Source organism: Acanthochromis polyacanthus, chromosome 14 (assembly GCF_021347895.1).
Source record: "Acanthochromis polyacanthus isolate Apoly-LR-REF ecotype Palm Island chromosome 14, KAUST_Apoly_ChrSc, whole genome shotgun sequence".
Classification (NCBI taxonomy): Eukaryota; Metazoa; Chordata; class Actinopteri; family Pomacentridae; genus Acanthochromis; species Acanthochromis polyacanthus.
In genome coordinates this window covers 6,836,734-6,857,275 of record NC_067126.1, presented here as the reverse complement: position 1 = coordinate 6,857,275, position 20,542 = coordinate 6,836,734, and the positions used below count along the sequence as shown (strand labels likewise).

Genomic DNA, 20,542 nt, shown 5'->3' with positions numbered 1-20,542 from the left:
CTAATTTCACTTACTCCTTTTTTTGAAGCATGAGAAGAGTCTGATTTACACTTGGGAGCCATAATGAAGGCCTGAAAGTTAGCTAATGTATCACAATCCAAGGTGGCGTACAACCGGAGATTGTAAACAAAGCTGTCTGATAGCGCCGCGTGACGACGTATCCATCCGCTCTGCTCGTCAACTAGTTCTATGTAACCAGTTCCATGTAACAACAAAACGTTGTAGGTTGAGGATGTTATAAAGCGAGGACCAACTGTAATTCTTCCTTCCTGCTAAGAGATCCTCCACATTAGCCGTTAACAGCTTTCTGCAGTGAGCTAACGGATGTACAGACAATTATCGCTGGATTATTGTAATACTAGGGATCAAGTGATGAGGCTTTTTAGAGCCAATATGGATTATTGGTGATCGAGAAAGAACAATAGCCGATATCTGGAACCAATACATATCTAAAATGGTGTATTAACAGCATGTGATAGCAGTGAAACTCATATACAAGTACAACTAGTGCTCTGCAAATGCGTTCTCTGTCTCTCTGTGTAAACAATTGCTGTGATTGGTTTTAATTTGTGACAACCAATCAGATAACGCTGTAGATGGGATACTGCTTGAAGCCACAGAGTGACTGCAAAGAGGGAAAGTAGCACATTTGAATTATTTTACAATAATCAGTCAACAAAAGTAACAACACCAATCAGCTAAAATCATTCGCACTCACAAGTAGGTTTTTGGTTTTTTAATGATTTTGAAGCACATTTTTGGGTTTACTATACAGACAATCTGAGTGCAAAGGGTTTATATATATATATATATATATATATATATATATATATGTAAAATGTTTAGGATATAACTGTGTGCAGCAGTAAAGAGGGATAAATAAATTAGCATGGGAGTGCACCGCTGCACTAAAAAGGCTTAATAGCATCTATAAAGCCAGTAGGAGCAAACTGAATGAAAACAGAAGCTCTTTGATATCAGAGGTGGCCTCGCTCATTAAAACCCTTCGGCTTCTTTCAGCAGCATCACAAACACACACACACACTCACAGCATGAGGGCACAAAAACACACAAACAGACGCATACTCACAGTATGATTTAGGGTTTGATTACCTGTATAAAACAGCTTTATCTGCTCCGAACACTCCGACTATTAAATCTGTAAGACAGAAGCAAACATCAGCACTTCATTCGACCCCCGCTGTGCCTCTGCAGATAGAAGTGTGTGTGTTTGTGTGTGTTTGTACCTGGGTATCCATTCTGGTCTATGTCAGTGTTTCCATTCAGGGAGTAGCCAAAGCTAGCTGGCATGTAGCTGGACGCCCATTTGCCCTCCAGGACCTGAGAGGAGAGGCAAACATTGGAGAATTTTGTTTTTGAATCTTGTATTTATAGGTTTGACCTTCCTTCATATTTTAAAAAAAATGTGTCCCTGATGTAAAATTTAACGTCTAAACTAGCAAGGAACACGGTTTTTGTACTGTTCCTTCAATGTTCAACAGTGTTTCACATCATAAAGACTCAAATTTAAGAAATTTGTCTGAAAAATTGGAGAAGACTGCTGTAGAAAGTCGAGTATGACTTGGCTACAGAAGTCTATGAAAACAGACTAAATGCTGGACGTGGTTGTGGTGTTTACCTGGGAGGGCGTGGAGTCGGGCCCCTGAGGGCCGCCATTATGGATGTAGACCAAGCCGTTGCGTTCGAAGCCTCCATAAGGAGCAGAGATGGCCACATCTGGAGGGAAGGAATTATAGAGGTCAAGCAACATCGTGCAATCTTTCCATGTATGTGTGGAGAAATGTCACTGCTACACCATCGCAGTGAGGATATTTGGACAGTATTCATAATTTTGCGGCGATGTTTGAGGGATCAGATTTGGTGTGAGGGTTCAGGATAGCATTCAGCCATGATTATACTAACTTTTAGAGGTGCATACGAACAGCTGGGGACACCACGGACGTGTACTTATTATTATCATGTTACTTTCCAGGCTGCTTGGAGTCCAATGGGAGAACTAACACATGTTCGGTAGGTCAGCATCTACAAGCACTCTAAAGCCTTGTAGAGTAGTCAGTGACTGGCATTTGCAAACTTCATCAGATGATTAAATCTACAGCGGGAAGACTCTTGTGCAGCACTGGTTCTACAATGAGGGTCCTCACTAGGAAAGAAAGAAGAAACTTCTTTACCGTTGTATCCATTCATGTCCAGATCTCCCAGAGCTGCGATGGCAGATCCATATCTTGCGTAAACCTCCGATCCCGTCAGCAGCTGAGGCGGGTGGAAGGAAAACCCACTTCGACCCAGATAAACAGAAACCTGGAGAAGACACACACAGTCATATAATTATTAGTTATTTCTCTGTCAACATTTACTAGTATTGATATCAAGTTGATGGTTTGATATCTGTTGGAAGGCAAGAGGTACAGATCTGACAGCTTTGGTTTCTTATCTGTATTTCTGGTTCCTCTGAAGGCAACAACGTGGAACAAAAACGCCTCCGTACACTTTGTGAGAATGAGTTCATCCACATTCATGAGGTTGTGTTTCTTTGTCATACAAGTACAGTCCGACTGATTAAGAAGTCTACGATACATAAGCTGGGGACAATGAGAAGTTGTAAATAAGTCTACAAACCAACACATGCCTTTTTTTAAAAATTGTGTTCAGTAAGGATTTTGAGGGTAATTCAGAAATGTCCCCAAATCTTCAACTAAATGAGGTTCGTCCTCCGAAAATTTTATGTTTTTAAAAATCCCTTTTTTTGGTTGTATACAGACAGAGTTTTGTCGTGTTGCTGAAGAGGATGGGTGGTAACACTGAAAAACAGCGTAGCTCTAGAAGATGTCAACTTGATTTATTAAACTCAGACTGCGAAAGTCAGTTTTAAACTTCCGTTAAAGTTGCAAATTAAGCTGCTGTATGGCTTTCTTGCATGAAAATCTGTACCACGATTGAAAAATCCTATTGGCCTGTTAGGAGCTACCATCTTGGAATGCTAGCCTTCATGCTAGCACTAATCTTTCTGCATGTTTTACAGCCACTCTGGTCATCTTCTGCATTTTTACACATGTATGCACACAGAAAGCCTCAGTTAATAAACATTTGTACACCTTGCAAAGCGGTAAAGGTGTGTTTTCTTACCTGTCCCACCTCCCTCAGTTTCCCATCTGAGCCTCTGTCCATGAAGAGCGGAGCTCCAACCAACAGATCCACCAAACTGAAAAAACAGAAGAAGAACACATCAGTTATTTGACCTTCAGTGTCTTGTACGTTAACATTTCTCACCAAAACAAAGGTATCATATGTCCCTCAGGCCAAACACTCATGTTGAATACATTTCCTGTTTCATGAAACACTTAGAAAGTTCTTGTTCTGATTGTGTGATACCTGCATTCTTTACATTAACTTGCGGTCTTCTTCTCTTCCTTTTTTATTGGCGTGCTGCAGTGTTTTACGACACACTACAAACCGCCAACTGTTAGCACGCTGCAGCTGGCAGAAATGTGTGTCAGCCTTATGTGCTGCATTGCATCTATGTTATCGTTTATTCAGTTTATTTTAGTTCTTGCTTTGTTCTATTTAAAACCAGAGAGAATATTGGATCAAACTAGGGCCAAACACCAATAAATACATACGAATCTAGGGCTAAAACATCAGAGAATATTGGACAAACCAAGGCCAAAATATCAATAAATACCAGACCAAACCAAGGCCAAAACATCAGAGAATAAAAGGACCAAACCAGGGACAAACACCAATAAATACTATACCAAATCAAGGCTAAAACATCAGAGAATACTGGACTAAACCAAGGCTAGAATTTCAGTAAATGCTGGACCAAAAACAACACCGAATATTAGAATATATCTTGAACCCAACTGGGCAAAAAACACCAATAAACATTTGTTCTGAACGATAGCAAATACTGGACCAAACCAAGACTAAAACATCAGAGAACATCAGACCAAACAAGGAGTAAAAAACAGTTAATACTGGACAAAACCAGGGGGAGAAACACAAGTGTATATAAGACTAAACGAGTACTAAACACCAATAAATAAGTTTAAAAAAATCTTTTAGACTTGGCTGAGACTTCATGTATAAAGACTCAATATATTTTCAAGCGTTTTTTACAAAATGTGTTTGTATAACATTGTATGTTGTTGGTATGTATTAGCATAAGTAGATGCTCAAGGATCTGCGTCGATGTATTGTGCATCTACCTAAAAGAATGAGGATTGACACCATTGTTCTAATGGAGATGTTTCAGTGTTCAAAGGGGGAGTGGTGTGGGTTTGAAGTGTAATGGGCCTGGAAGTCTGGTGGTGTGTGAGGGGTTGGAATTTATAAGCGTTGCTTCATCCATCCCCTTTTCAAATCACTCGTAAATTGTCTGATTTTGATAATGTCAGAAGCTGATTTGAAATAAAAAAAAACAATCAATCAAAGCCAAGGTTTACAATAATGCACAGTGCACTTTATGACCACTGCTACTGGTGGATTAGGTGCTTGTTTATTTAAAGCTGCCATAATTTTTTTCTTAAATTGTGTCTATTTGGCTCAGGAGGATCCACAAAGTTAGAATTGGCAGAAAGACAGAATCCTAAAATCCAACATTTGGACCTTTTTCTCACTGAAGTTGGTCAGCTGGCAGGATTTCAGCATCCTTCATCTCTTTTTTTTATTTCCTGCACACTGTTTTCATTTAAACAAGAGCTCTTTTCATCCATAAAGACTAAACATGTCTACCTTCTTCCATTCTGATGAGCTAAAAACTGCTCTTTTGCAGCTTCGTTCCAGCAGTGACATCAAAACTCATCTACAAACTCTGATCTTCAATCTGGTTTCACTTAGAAGCCCTTCAAAGCTGGAGGTGTCAGGAGGGCAGCGTGAGGAAGTTGCAGCTCCGGAGGACAACTGAGGTTATAAAAGTCCTCATGTGCCTTTAATTTCAGCAGCCAGGAGTTCTAGCAGCACAAAATCTAATCCGTTAGTGGACCGAATGCAGGGAGAAGACTTACCCGTCGTTGTTAACGTCAGAAGCAGCGACTGAATGTCCAAAGTAGGCAGCCATCTACGAGGCAGAAAGAGAAAATAATGAGTTAACAAAGGTGTTATTCAAGTTTCATTCTGCATTATCCAATCACAGCCACTGACTTTTAGAAGGGACTGGAATCTTCTACAATATTTCATTCAGTTCTTGGTGTCACAGTAAGATTCAGAATAGATTCTCACATTCTGAAAACAAGAGTTGTAATGATATTTTGTCTTTAATTCGAGATCACTCATTCCTGTTCTTTGTCCTTAAAGCTACTGACAGGTAATGAGAGAGATTTTGCAGATATTTTCAGCAAGTTTTAGTCTTTTCCATGTATGAAAGTTACTAAATCAAAGTGTAAACTCCACAACTTTCACTCTGCTGCTCCTGGAAATCAAATTCAATGCTTTTAAAGACTTTATTAAACCCCTCAAAAAAGAATCTTAATGTTGTTTCTCTCATTCACATTAGAGCTGGGTGATATTTGTGTCAAAAATAATCCAGATGTTTTCCAATATTGACATGCATGTCCATAACGAACATGTAAAACCATATTTAGATTTGTTAAAATACAATAATATGTTTACTGAAATAAACTAGGTTCCTAATTACATAAAACAACATTTTTTAAGTGAAAAGCAAAACCTGACGTGACTAATTTTGGCAGATTTAAGTAAAATTCACATGAAATCCGCAATAATAACAACAAATATGTGTAAAATGTCAAATACATATTTGCTTTTATGATTTCTAATGGGTGGAGAAATGAATTGTGATTTAAAATAAGACATTTTGAGGCCCATTTTAGGATTTTTTAATCTTCTAGAGTCTGCAGATAACCTGAGTCAACGTTGTGGCTCGAGCAGAAACCATAATTATCCAGAAAACAAAACAGATGATTCAGGAAGATTTAAGTCACTGCGAAAACTGTGAATCAGCAGCTTATGAGCTAAAACTACAAGTCGGACGTGACATCAGAGGTGAGAGAAAAGATAGCGATGGACAAGAAGCTTAACTAAAGATGTAAAGGAGGAACAGGTTAGACCGAAATACTAAGATCTTCTAAGAGAGGAGCAGGAAGCTGATAAAAGAGAGTTGGGTGGGTTCAGAGGGAGAGTTATGGAGGAACTCTGTCATTATCTGTGCTGATGACAGCCTCTGTTTCCCTCCCAGCCCTCCCCCATCTCTCTCACCCATTACCACTAGTTTATATTTTCACTTCAGCTCAGTGTTTTCATGCTCCTCTGGACCTTGAGACGATCTAATCTGGACCTGGTTTCCTCACATTGTATCAGAAGAAAATTAAAATTAAAGAACAACACAAACTATTTTTCAGATTCTCTCACTTCACATATTTTCTTGCACCAAGCTTAAATGAGGAAGTGCTCTTTATAATATTTTTTGGGTTTCAACAGTGGAATCACTCTAATATAGTAAAGTAATATCGCACAAGACAAATCAATTTTGCACTATTTAACACCATGCAAAATTGTATTATTTCTTACTTTTCTATTCTAGTCTCAGTTGGCTTCATATTATATTTTTTAAAACCATAGCTAAACACCAACAAATACTGGACCAAACCATGGCTAAACATCAGAGAATATTGGACCCAACCAGGGCTAAAGCATCAGAGAATATTGGACCCAACCAGGGCTAAAGCATCAGAGAATATTGGACCAAACCATGGCTAAAGCATCAGAGAATACTGGACCAAACCAAGGCTAAAGCATCAGAGAATATTGGACCAAACCAGCGCTAAAGCATCAGAGAATATTGGACCCAACCAGGGCTAAAGCATCAGAGAATATTGGACCAAACCAGCGCTAAAGCATCAGAGAATATTGGACCCAACCAGGGCTAAAGCATCAGAGAATATTGGACCAAACCAGGGCTAAAGCATCAGAGAATATTGGACCAAACCAGGGCTAAAGCATCAGAGAATATTGGACCAAACCAGGGCTAAAGCATCAGAGAATATTGGACCAAACCAGGGCTAAAGCATCAGAGAATATTGGACCAAACCAGGGCTAAAGCATCAGAGAATATTGGACCAAACCATGGCTAAAGCATCAGAGAATATTGGACCAAACCAGGGCTAAAGCATCAGAGAATATTGGACCAAACCATGGCTAAAGCATCAGAGAATATTGGACCAAACCAGGGCTAAAGCATCAGAGAATATTGGACCAAACCATGGCTAAAGCATCAGAGAATATTGGACCCAACCAGGGCTAAAGCATCAGAGAATATTGGACCAAACCATGGCTAAAGCATCAGAGAATACTGGACCAAACCAGGGCTAAAGCATCAGAGAATATTGGACCAAACCAGGGCTAAAGCATCAGAGAATACTGGACCAAACCAAGGCTAAAGCATCAGAGAATATTGGACCAAACCAGGGCTAAAGCATCAGAGAATACTGGACCAAACCAAGGCTAAAGCATCAGAGAATATTGGACCAAACCAGGGCTAAAGCATCAGAGAATACTGGACCAAACCAGGGCTAAAGCATCAGAGAATATTGGACCAAACAAAGGCTAAAGCATCAGAGAATATTGGACCAAACAAAGGCTAAAGCATCAGAGAATATTGGACCAAACCAGGGCTAAAGCATCAGAGAATATTGGACCAAACCAGGGCTAAAGCATCAGAGAATACTGGACCAAACCAAGGCTAAAGCATCAGAGAATATTGGACCAAACCATGGCTAAAGCATCAGAGAATACCAAATACTGATTGCTACTCCTTTAATTCTGTAATAAATCACAAAGATAAATACCGCTGCACCTTGACTGTTATATACACACACACATATATATATTAATATCAGCCACACCACATCTTGGCACTGTAATTTATGAGAGGTGAACATATTTCACAGTATATGCCTGTTCAGGAGACCTCTATAATGCATTGCTGTGCTACCTGACAGTAGAATTAACAGCTAATATAAAATGTGTCTAAATGCTTACCTTCCTGGAGAATAAGTCCAGATGTTGCACTGTATCATTTTGCTAAGTTCCACCTTTTTTTTTAACATTATTTAACTTGCTTTATTTGATGTTTTTTATTTGTCCTGACGCTGATGGGACTCTCTGCTGTCCTGCTGCTCACCTGGGTGCCGGTGTAGTTGAGCATTGACTCCATGTTGAGGCCGTTGAAGATGTTCACCTGAAAGATTAAAGCACAACAGAGAACGAAAGATGAGTTTCACACCAACCGCTTCAAAAACTTATCACTGACAGTTTTAAAATTCAGAAAGTTGTATTTTTCCCCAGAGTGGAGAGGCGAAAATCTGAAGTTTTAATACATACATAACCGAGTGCTTTGTCGCCCCTCGGTACTCCGGTCACGTAATCTGCGGAGGCGAGAAAAGACAGAAAGGTCTTCAAAACTCTGACTAGTCTGGGGTGGAGCTGAAAATTATTTTTTATTTTTGGCTAAAAAAAAAAAAAAAAAAAAAAACTAAACTAAATATTTTTTTCTATTAACTGATGACTTTTTAATCTATCAAATCTAAATAAAAAAAAAGACCATCGTAATCTTCTACAGATCAGATCAATGCGATATGGACAAGTCAAGATAAGTCACGTCACCGTTTTTTTTATACAGTATTTCTAAAACAGCAGCTATTACACTGAAAGTAAAAAAGATTATGATTTGACTAGATTAAATACTGGAGTTGAGACCCTATCATGTTATTTACAGTATGATTCTACCTGAGTTATTTACCTATTAGAGATTAAAACCCTGAGTAAAGTATATAAAGTACTACATTATCTGCCTATAATACAAAATAACACTGAGATTGTACAGTATTATTAACTTCAGGGGTGGTTTCTGAACAATCCCAAATCCAAAACTGTTCATTCATGTCACATTTTTGCTAAATAAATGACAAAGAAGTTACTGCATGTTAACAGAGCATTTAATTTAGCTGATAATCTGAACCAATAATAAATAAAATACTTGTAAATACAGAATAAACTGAGGAAGTCTCTGAGGAAATTCTTCCGCTGTTTAGATTTTTTCTTCATTTTACCAGATTTCTTTACGTTGGCCACTCAGAGAAATGGTATTTAGAGGTCAGGAGCATTTGAATCACCCTCTTCTTACCTTCTTTCCCATCGTCGTTGAAGTCTCCGACAGCCACAGAGTATCCTGATGAACACAAAGACGAGGACTCACTCAGTTAAACTAAAAACCACATGTTCTCCGTCTTTATCGGAATGCTTAAGGATACATAAACCTTTGCTTTGAGTGAGAATTTGTGTTTGTTGTTTATGCTTTCCACAAAAACAGCCGGACAGCTTCACCGTAAACTTTCAGAGTCTGGCTGCTCTCTGGAGGCTTCACACGCGTTTAGGTTTAATGCTGAACCATGGTTAGCTTATTTAGCCTGTTAGCCTGCTTGTTTTGTTGCCTCAAATTTGCTGGTCGTGACGTTTTAGGACAGGCTCAACAACATGACTCGTTTCTAGTCAGCTGTTTTAAGTGGTCTCACTTTGAATTTTGATTAAAAGCGACACTTTTTTGGAGGACACAACATCTTTTCACCAAAGGAGGAGTCAAGTTATCGGCTTTTTCAGCATTTCTGTTTCCACTGTAGAGCAGAATCCAACAGCTGTGAATGCGTCAAACGATGACACGTAGTTCCTGGACTTAGCATGATTTCAATGAGCAATACGGGATAATAACAGTAGAGGTTTGCTAGTCTGTATGGAGAACTTCAGGTTCAGGATCATGTTGTTCTCTCCAAGTTGGACCAATCACTGTCGACACTCTTTTTTTCCAGGTACTGATCCTGGAGTTCTTCTCTAAAAACGGTCTTGATAAAGGTTCTGCAGTGGCTGTTCTTGTAGTCAGAACACACACAACAGATGAACCAACCTGAACCTACCTACAACAGAATAAAACAGCCTTCTGTATTATTTTTTTGTTGGATTTTGGTAAGCTAAACCTTTACGGAACCGATCAAAGTATTTCCTGGAAGATTCTTCAATATCATCATCATTTGTAGGAAACCTGTGGATGAAACCTTCGTGTCGTCCAGCTGTGATCGGAGCTTCACCCGTGTGTCGTACAGATGTTAGTGTGTGTGTGTGGTTACCGAGGTAACTGTCGTCATACTGGGCGCCGGCTGACTTGGTTGCCATGGTGTTTGAGTACTGGGTGATGTATTTTCTATCGAAGCGGGCGAAGATCTCGGCGACGTCATCGGAAATCAGCTGGCCTAAAGGGAACAAGAGCAGGAGAACGTTAGAGAACCCGGAGGAAGAGGTGAGAGACAGAATAAAGAGAGGAGAACATGGAGAGAACAAGAAGAAAATAAGGAGAGAACTTGAGAGAAGAGAGGAGAATGAAGACAAAAAAGCAGAAAGTACAAGAGAAGAATAAGGAGATACCAGAAGAGAACAGAGGACAACAAGAAGAGGAGAACCCAGAAGATGAGATGGGAGATAGACAACAAGGAAAAGAAGAGAGGAGAACGCGGAGAAAACAAGAAGAGAAAATGAAAGAACAGAAGACAAAAAATTAAAAAACCCTTCGAGCAAAAGAGAACAAGGCAAGAATACGAAGACAACCTTTACACAAAAAATAACGAGAACAAAGAGAGAGGTCCAGAGAACAAGAAGAAAAGCAGACGAGAACAGAGGAGAACAAGAGGAGAATCAGAAATAACAAGGATAGTAGAGAGGTGAAAAGGAAGAGCAGAGACACTTTAGAAAAAGAGAACAAGAAGGTAAAGGAGAACAAAGAAAAAACTCTTACAGAGAACAAGAGAAGACAAGGAGAGAAGAGAAGACAACAACAGAACAGAGGAGAACTAAAGAGAACAAAGAAAGAACTTTTACAGCAAAGACAGGACAGAACAAGAAGAGAACAGCAGAAAAAAAAGAACAAAAACAGAGGAGAGAAGAGCAAGAAGAGAACAAGGAGAGAATCAAAAAAGAACCCTGAGAGAAAAGGAACCAAGGAGAAAACATAAAGAGAACCTTTACAGAAAAGAAAACAAGAAGAGAACCAGAAATGAAGAGGACAGAAGAGAGGTGAACAAAATGAGCAGAAGAACTTTAGAGAAAAGACAAGAAGATAAAATAGGTACAAGGGAACAACAGAAGGACAAGAAGAGAACCTTTATGGGAAAGAGAAGAAGAACAAGGAGAGAACGGGAGAATAATTTTATAGATCAAGAGAACAAGGAGATAACAGAGGAGGTCAAGAAAAAAAACAAGGAGGGAAGAGTAGTGAGAAGGGAAAAGAACTGAAGAGAACAAGGAGGGAAATAAAGAACAAATAAAAAAAAGAAGAAGAGAACCCTTAAAGAAACAAAGAGAACAAGGATGGAAATTTAGAACAATCAAAAAAAGGAAAGAACCCTTAGAGAACAAGGAAACAAACAGCACATGCAATAAAAGCAAAGAGAATCAACCTAAACTTCCCAGAGAACAATACAAAGGAACACAACAGTAAAACAGAACGTAAAGAACTTTTTAAAAAAAAAACTCAGATTTTACACCAGTTTGTTTACAAGCTGATGCACATTTGGGTTTAGAAAAAAAGCAGCAAAGTTGTAATTAAAGGAGCCACAGAGACGCAGCGTTAACAGCTGTCTAATCAGAAGCAGAGCTGTGTGTCGCTGTGTGTGTTTGGGTGTGTGGTTGGTTGTGTAATTGTGAGTGTTGACTCGACAGGAAGTAATAATTAGGCCGACAGAGCGGCGCAGGAAGAGCCTCGCCATACTGGGAAAGGAACATGTGTGGACTGACTCAGCGCTGGGGATGCAGCCGCCGTCACACCCTCCAAACGCAGGGATTACGACACACTGCAGCTACACAAACACACACCAACACACACAGCGTCTGCACACAGCACGCCTGGACCTCACCTGGTCATTAAAACATTAAAGGGGCTGCTGATGCATGACGCAGTCCAGCCATGAGTCGGCTACAAGTCAAGGTCTCTTAGCTTTTTTCCCTGTATTTGTTTGCATTTTGATGATTTAAAAGTACAGTACAGATGTTTTAATACATTTGCTTATCTTCAGGCTGTAACGTGAGCAGCTTTAAATCCACACAGGAGGAGCTTTGTGGGTCCTTTTACCACATTAAAGTGTAAAAGTTCAATAGTAAGGGAACACTCCCCAACCATAGTGTACACTGCTGTGAAAAAGTATTTGCCCCCCTACTAATATCTAATGGAACCATTTCAAAGAACAGTGCAGATTTTTCAGCACGTTTCATTCTTCATGCTTTAAATTGTTTACAGGGTGTATTTTGGTATTTCATCTTTTAGTAATCTTTTGGGGTGTTTTTGAAGGTTGTACTTCCTGTTGTGATTGGGTGTTTCTACTCGACTCCAGCAGAGCCTGCACAACAATCCCAGTGTGCAGAGAATGCCCGTTTGCACCCAAATGGCAAATTAAAAATGTTGCATCTTTAAATTCAGCAGTTTTATATCCACATAAGAAGAGCTTTGTGGGGCTTTTTACCACATTAAAGTTTAAAAGTTCAATAGCAAATGGAGAATTCCCAACCATACTGTATAGTGCAGTGAAAAAGCGTTCGTCTGACTACAGATACCTTCTATTTCTGTCGCATGAAAATGTTTCAGATCAAACTAATTTTAATATAATAATAAAATTGCAAAAAATTGCAGCAGCTGTGCTGATAATTAGTATGAGTAGCAAAAGAGAATGTTGAAAACACACTCCAGAACACGCAAAGCATCTAAATAAGCCACAAACTAATCAGAAGTAATCATAGAGAGGTTCTCAGTTATATTTGTCATTTCTATCGCCATAATTAAAAACACTGTTTGGCCTCAGCTTTTCTACATGAACCTATTATATATTATTGCCTAGCAAAGTAGTATTTAGTGCAATATTAAAACTTGGTAGCTTATCTCATAAAGCTACCATGGTGTTATTTTTTTTACTGGAAAGCACTCTGGTGTAGTTTTAAACACCATTATAGACCATTTAAATAAGCTAAATAAGCCAGAAATGTGTATTTGGTGCTTATTTCAGAACGACAAAAGAAATATATATATTTTTTAATTTAAAAAAGTAACATTTTTAATGTGTTTTTAAGCCTCTACAATGACTTGACATGACTTGGTTATCTCACACTGGGCTCTAGAAAATACCATTGTAAAGGTTTTATAGAGAAAAAAAGATTCATTAATTAAGAAAAACATACTTCAAGCAGCAGCCAACAAGAAGAAGAATGTTCAGGTGCACTCCTGTTTAGATGGTTACATTTGTTAGCTTATTTCATAACATTAATAATAATCTCTTCAGTGGAAACACTCTGGTGCAACAGCTGATCTTCTAAATGTACTTCATGCACAAGGTCAGTTTATGCAAAAGGAAATGACCAGAAAATTACATAATAATCTTCCAGAATGCTGCAATGGTGTTTTTCTTTTGTTTTTCTGTCACTAGGGCGGCACAATATATTATTTTGACATTTCAATTACCTCAAACACATCATGTTAAAACGTTTTTTGCTGCTTGATACTTTAAGAAACTTCCACAATTCTCATTTTAGCCTCTCTGATAGAAGATATTTTATAAAAATTTGAGGGCTCTTAGATAAACAGAGATCTTTTCCTGATTTGTGAGAGTTGTTGACCGGCAAGCTGCACAGCAAAATGAGCAGAAAACAGGTTAGAAACTCTGAAAATAAAGATTTGGCGGCAAAAATTAAGCATTTCAGCTCTAGAAAACACAATATTGACCAAGAATTTGCATTCTGTCAACAGTTTCTTGTGATTGTTGTCACTGCCAGAGCCTGAAGAAATAATATGAGTTTTGTAGCTCTACAAAGTCAGACTGAATGCCATCCAAAGGTTGGAAAAAAAAAAATTTTACCAGAGACTTTGCCAGTGTTACACCCAATGACGAAGGTTCCAAACAGCTGTTTGTAAAATGAGGTTTTATTTTTGAGCAGATCCACTCCCTAGAAAATCACTCTTTCCAAATAGACATTTAAGTCGATATTTCTGTATTTTTTTATTCAAATCTTGATATATTGCAGAAAAATTAAACATCACAATGTCAGTTTTTAATATCCTGCAGCTCTACATTTTAGTATTTCACTCATGTCAACGACTGTTTGTGTGACATCTGATTATTAAACTTTAGTATAATATTCGGAGACGGCCCGAATAGTCGGATCCGTTCGTCTGGTCTCCCGGGTCCACATTTTGCCCTCGTTCAGTCTTTAGTTAAACTGAAGAATTCCCAAACACCGGTCTTCAGCATCTTGTCTTGTGTTTATGCAACGAAGTGAAGCGTGACTTCAGAGTCGGCAGCAACCCAGCCATTCGGGTGGTGGTAAGAAACACGAATGGAGGAGCCGAAATGAGCCGAAGAGCACGGCGGGATGAGCCGAAAAGGGCCGAAGGCGCAGAAAAGAGACGAGCTCCAAACATTTCCATCTGGGGGGAGGAGGGGGTGATCACATCGACATATGTGTATATGTTATAGACATATGTGATAGACATATGTGTATATCTTTATGTGATCACAGGACGAGATGAGCTGATGTGGGCAGAAGGCGGAGGGAAGACAGTAACGCTGCATGTTCTTTCCGAATACTGAATTCCGAATATGCGAATATTCGGATACCAAATTAATATCCGGATAGTGCCGTAGCAAACGAATATCCGGATAGTCGGGATATTCGGGTCCAGCCCTACTGATTACTGGATCCAATATTTAGCATTTTTCAGATTTTTTTGGTTTATAGGGACATTTTTCAACTCTTTCCAGATAAAATAAATACATTTAGAAATAATTTGACATCCAGGCTGCACAGCAAAATGAGCAAGAAACAGGACATAAACACATAAAAAGTAAGATCTGGTTGCAGAAAGAAATGCAGCATCAGCTGTAGTTAAATATTTCTGCTCCTGACATGCTGACGCTAACCATTTTCCGATAAAATGAATCGTTATTATTAATCCTGAATTATCAAAGTTTCAAGCAGCATTTTACTGTTACAGCTGCTCCAGATGAAGGTAGTTTTAGATACTTTAATATAAAATATTTAGCATTTTTTTGATTTTTTTTTTAAATTTGGGATTATCTAGACTTTTTTAACCAATTGTAGTTACATTAAATAAATTTAGAAATAATGTGACATCCAGGCTGCACAGAAAAATCAGCGAGGAACAACTGAGTTATCAAAGTTTCAGCATTTTTTGGTTAAAGCTTTTCCAGATGAAGGTAACTGAAACAAATTTATATTGTAACAGGTGTTAACTGATATTTAGCCAATATTTAGCATTTATTCAGGTTTTATTTTCATCAGGTTTTATTTTTATTTTTTTGGATTATCTGGATTTCTCCTAACCAATTGGAGATTAAAAAAGCACATTTGACTACAATACAGACATTTTTATCCATCTGTAGTCAAAACTCTGTGGTCTGTTTGGTTTATCTCTTATCATATTTAACAACACTAAAGGAAAAATACTAAGAAACCAGTTAGAAACTACATATAAACCATAAATATAGGTAAACGCATAGAAAAACATAAGTTTTTGGTGAGAGCTAGTTAAAATTGTATATAAAACATAAACAAACAGTGGAATTTCAACCAAATTTGTGTTACTATGATGCGAGAAATTTCTTTTTAATCACAAATGTACAGTTATGTCCATAAGTTTACATGCTGTGGCAAATTTAGTTAAATATCGTCCTTTTTTTTTTTTTTAGAAAATATGTTAAAACTTTTCTTTCATTTAGGGTTAGTGGTCAGACAAAGTTATTGTATTTGCTTTAATCATTTATGTTTTCTTTAAAAAATGGTTCATATTTTACTAATTCTGCGTAGTGGCTCTAAATATCTGTCTCCTTTTATTATTATTTTTTTAATGAACAACAGGTATCGTCTGTAAAAACACAAACAAATTGGTCAACACCTAGTTAAGCCGCTCCAAAGCATCACCAGATAAACGTTGAGAGGATTAATGGAAGAAGTAAAACTGTTCTGATACACAAATCCAGATTCACTGTTCAGCCTCTGAGGAGGTAAATGAAGCTGAAACAAGTCCAACATCTGATATGTGACAAGAAAACATGACTTTAAAGTGTTCGATTTTATAAACTTGTGTTTTTATGTAAAGTTTGAATTTCAAAAATAACTACAGCTGTCAAAAAAGCAGCATACAGTACATTATATTAACTCTGTATTGATGTTTATGTGCAAAATAAAATGGAAACTACCTGCTAAAGTGAGTAAATGTGCTGATGAGGGTCACAGCACCAGAAATATTCCTAAGATTCTAGCCGATGTTTCTCCACAGAGACGCCACAGTGACTCAACACGACCTGCTCATGCTGAGCCAGCAGCTTCAGAAACCACCGAGCAGAAAGTCCAGACCAGCGGCTCGTCGTGTCGTCAGCGACAACACACAAACAGCTTCACTGCTTTCTGCCAAAGCTGGACTTTAAGTTAGATGTTTGGTGTTTGTTCTGGTAGCAGCAGACATCTTGTGGCATGTTTGCTTTTTTGTCTCTCAGGATGAATTTAACAACTCTGGTGCTTTACACCCTTTTATAATCCTGAAACTACCGACATTCCCATCAGCCTCAATTAAGCGCTAACTGGCAAAGTGTAGCATTTTAAACAAAGATAGAACCGAGGTAAACACACCTACTAAACCTCTAGATCAGGGGTGTCAAACATGCAGCCTGTGGGCCAAAACCGGCCCTCCAGAGGGTCCAATCCGGCCCGCAAGACGACTTTGTAAAGTATGAAAATTCCAGAGACGACATTAACTGCAGATTGTAAATTTGTAAAACTATAAATGCAAAATCATTTCTAGACCATGACAAGTTGTTTCGATCATAACGTGAAATATTAGATTGCTCATTGTTCTTTGTGGTTTTGCGCCTCGTTTTTGAAATATTTGTCTTGTTTTTGTTGTTTGTCTTTTTTTTGTCTGACTTTTGTCGTTTGTCTCGTGCATTTCCTTTTTGTCTCAGCTGTGTTTTTTGCCCTTTTTTGGTCATTTTGGTCATCTTGTGTTTTGCTTTATTTGCTGTTTTGTGTACATTTTTTGTCATTTTGTTTCTTTTATTATCTCGTTTATTCGTTTGTCCAGTTTTTTTTGCAGCTTTGTAACTTTTTTGTCACATTTATTGTCTTTTTTGTTTTGTTTCATGTCATTTGTCTAATTTTTTGTCATTTTGTTTTTCGCTTTTGTTGTTTTGTGTGTTGTTTTTGTCATTTTGTGTCTCATTTGTTACTCATTTTTGCAACAACAAGACAATATTTTGTTTTTTTGTTTTTTTGTCCATCTTGTCATTTGTCTCATGTTTTTGTTGTCTGTGTAGGTTCTCATTCATCCAGGTCATGGTTATCCAAAGTAGTTTAAATCAATCCACTGGACTTTAAGAAACGACCCCCACCGATACTCACAACCACCATCGTTGAATAGTCAGATGAGTTTTGGTATTGGTCGTTGGAATAATAGCCGTGGACACACCTCACAGAGGTTTAAAAGCTGAGGCAACACCAACCACCACCAGAACTGAAGAAGCCTCTTGGATGAGAGGTGAAACGTCTGCAAGGAACTTTCTTAAAGTCCAGCGGATTGATTTAAACTACTATGGACATGTTTTTTGTTGTTTCATTCCTTGTTTTTGTTATTTTATGTTTCCTTTTAGTCTTGCTTGCATTCTTTGTCATCATGTGTTTTGCTTTATTCGTTGTTTTGTGTATCATTTTGTTGTTTTGCGTCTTTTTTTGTCTTGCTTGTGTCGTCACTGAATATAGGATGTTTTGTTTAACTAATATAAAATAAAGAACAAAAACAGCTCAGTATGTCCTCAGTGAGATTAGAACTGTCCTACTTAGCATAAAGAATAATAAAAACAGTTCGCCTGGCTGTCAAACAACAAAGTCGCCTCCAAAGTTCACTGAATATGGGATGTTTTGTTTAACTACTATTTAAAAAAAGAACAAAAACACAGCTTGGTAAATCATTGGTGAGATTCTAACATAATCCTTCACTAAACAGGAAACCTGTGAGCAGACGACTACAGTAAAAGCTCTATTGAAGCTTTAACAAAGGGTAAGCGTCCTCTAAGGCCTGTGGGAAACCCCGAACATGGAGACCTGCTATCAGTCTGTCAGCCAGCTGGCTCACAGCTTTGTCAGGGGGAATCCTCGCTCTGGCTCTGTTTGTTATTCATAGTGAGACGCCACAGAGCCCTTCAGCTGGTGGAAATGTGAAAGCAGACGGATGAAGTGAAAACGAAGCCGTTCAGCCTGGAACTGTTTCCATTTGAGCCTCCACACCTGCTTCAAAGCTGCAGCAACAACAAGCCGTTCAGATAGTGGGTCTGTGTGTGCGACACTCACCCTGCCAGTAGAAGCTGCCAGGTCCTCCCACCACCACTTTGTTGTTCTTCTGAAGCCACAACAAGGATAAAGGGAGAGAAAATCAGAAGCGTTTAGTAGCTTTCACTTTTTATTCAGTCCTCCAGATCAGTGGAGGACACGTTCTTGTTCCCAGATGTGTGATGTTTACATGGAGAAACGTGCACTGCTGGTCTGGGATCAGCCGCCAACCCAAGAGTCTGTGGAACCTGACGCTACACTGTTGACTTCCTGATCCAGCGTCACATTTAACACTCAGCGGCCTCCAACCTTTTTTTCACCACAGACCGGTTTTATTTTACAAACCTAAATTGTAATTAATTGTATTCTTATTGCTAAACATGTATCGAGTCATTCCTTCTTTTCAAAGAAGCTCTCTGGAGACGTTTGTGATTTATTAGTTTTGGCGGGGGATAGATTGCAAATGCAGGAAACAAGCACAGAAGGAAGTGGCAAATTTTCAAAATAAGACAACCTGCAGACTCCACTGGAAGCAACATAAAAAATAAAGGGTTTTTGTTTCTCCGGTACAGTATATAACGTTGCGGGGTCTTATCAAAGCTACTGAGTTAAGTGTGGATAATAAATACTAAGAAGAAAATCAAACAGAAACACACACACGAACTGTTTGGACCTGAGTATCCACAAGCAACTCAATTTAATTAGTCTACTCACTGACATCTACTATTTTGTGTGGGAAACAAGCACAGATGGAAGTGATGGGAAGACAACCTGATCTTTTTTCAAAATAAAACACCCTGCAGACTCCGACAGAACTAAAATAAAAATAAAATGTTTTTATTCTGTCTGTGCGCCCTGGTTGTTGGAGACCGCTGCTTTACTCTACTATTTGCAACAAGAATGAAGTTTAACGTAACATAAATGTGAGTTGACCTGATTCCACAGTTAAGCAGTGAACGTTCTGCTTCAGTGTTTGTTTCCTACCTTCAAGAAGTCGGCGCTGAAGCCGGCCTGGCAGAATCCCTGCCCTTCAGGTGAGCTGGCAGCTAAACAGAGAAGTAAAAGAGTGACAATAGATCACATATAAAATCAAATAAAAATAATCAGGTGTGATGCAGCATCAAGCAGAGACTGGAAAAACTGAACAAGAAACACAAACAGGGAAATGAACTTCTCTTAGAGTGGCTAATGCTATGCTAACGGCTAGCAGCTAAGTGAGAAGGAAGCCTCAAATTAACCTGAAACAGAGTCTGGAAAACAATAATTAATTAAACTGTAAGATCTGGACCTTAGTGGACAATAAAAGAGATAGAACACTGAAATACTAAGAAAATAGAGAAGAACAGCAGTAGACAAGCTGAGTCGATTCAACACAGAGAGAGGAGAGGGTCCTCATTTAATCATTCCTGTTTCTATTTTACAGTATTTGGAGAATTCTGAGTCAGTCTGGAAACATTTTGTGACATTTTTGTCCACTTCTAAGTTATTTTCGACAATTTTCTAACTAGTGTAAAGATTTTTTGGAGGCACTGGAAAAGCGTTTGGTAATTTTGGAGAATTGTGACTCATTTTGGAAATGTTACGAGTCATTGCTGTCACATTTTCAGCCATTTTGGATGATTCTTTCACCATTCTGAAAAAATGTGAGCCATTTTGAAAAAGTTTTGACTAATTTACAGAATTTGAAGTCATGTTTGTCAAATTTTAAATCCTTTTGGAAAGACTTTTGTGAGCTGATCCCACATAAACAGAGAAAAGTGTCCTGATTCAATTTCACATATTCAGTTATAGTCACCCTTATTAATGAAGAAGTCTAGTTGTGAAGAACAAGCTGTCTGTTGTCACATGATGTTAAAACATTACTTGTAATGTGTATTGGTCCCAAATATTAGTTATCGGCCTTTCAGGACTACTAATAACCAACATCGGTATAAAACATAAAGAAAATAAAACATATAGGGCGATACCTAGTACTAATTTCTTCATTCCTCCACATTTTTAAAGTTATTTACCATTAAATTTTATTAAAATGACACTTCTCAAACTCACTGTAGTTTGTCAGTATTGATAAAATCAAACAAAAACAAATCCTCCTGAATGTGGCTCAATCAGAATCCAGTTTATGCGACGTAAAGAC

The 20,542-nt window shown here is 38.2% G+C and overlaps 1 protein-coding gene across 1 annotated transcript in view; it reads right to left on the bottom strand.

The window, feature by feature from the left end:
* Positions 1-20,542, bottom strand: part of itgav (integrin, alpha V) — a 63,923-nt gene that overhangs the window by 22,012 nt on the left and 21,369 nt on the right. The window contains exons 5-16 of the mRNA XM_051958811.1: positions 19,390-19,451; positions 18,427-18,475; positions 10,158-10,280; positions 9,164-9,208; positions 8,362-8,405; positions 8,162-8,218; positions 5,028-5,080; positions 3,148-3,223; positions 2,193-2,322; positions 1,640-1,737; positions 1,248-1,341; positions 1,114-1,159 (exon numbers count right to left, since the gene is read on the bottom strand). Coding sequence (XP_051814771.1) covers positions 1,114-1,159; positions 1,248-1,341; positions 1,640-1,737; positions 2,193-2,322; positions 3,148-3,223; positions 5,028-5,080; positions 8,162-8,218; positions 8,362-8,405; positions 9,164-9,208; positions 10,158-10,280; positions 18,427-18,475; positions 19,390-19,451 — 877 coding nt within the window. The remainder of the gene's footprint in view (positions 1-1,113; positions 1,160-1,247; positions 1,342-1,639; positions 1,738-2,192; positions 2,323-3,147; positions 3,224-5,027; positions 5,081-8,161; positions 8,219-8,361; positions 8,406-9,163; positions 9,209-10,157; positions 10,281-18,426; positions 18,476-19,389; positions 19,452-20,542) is intronic.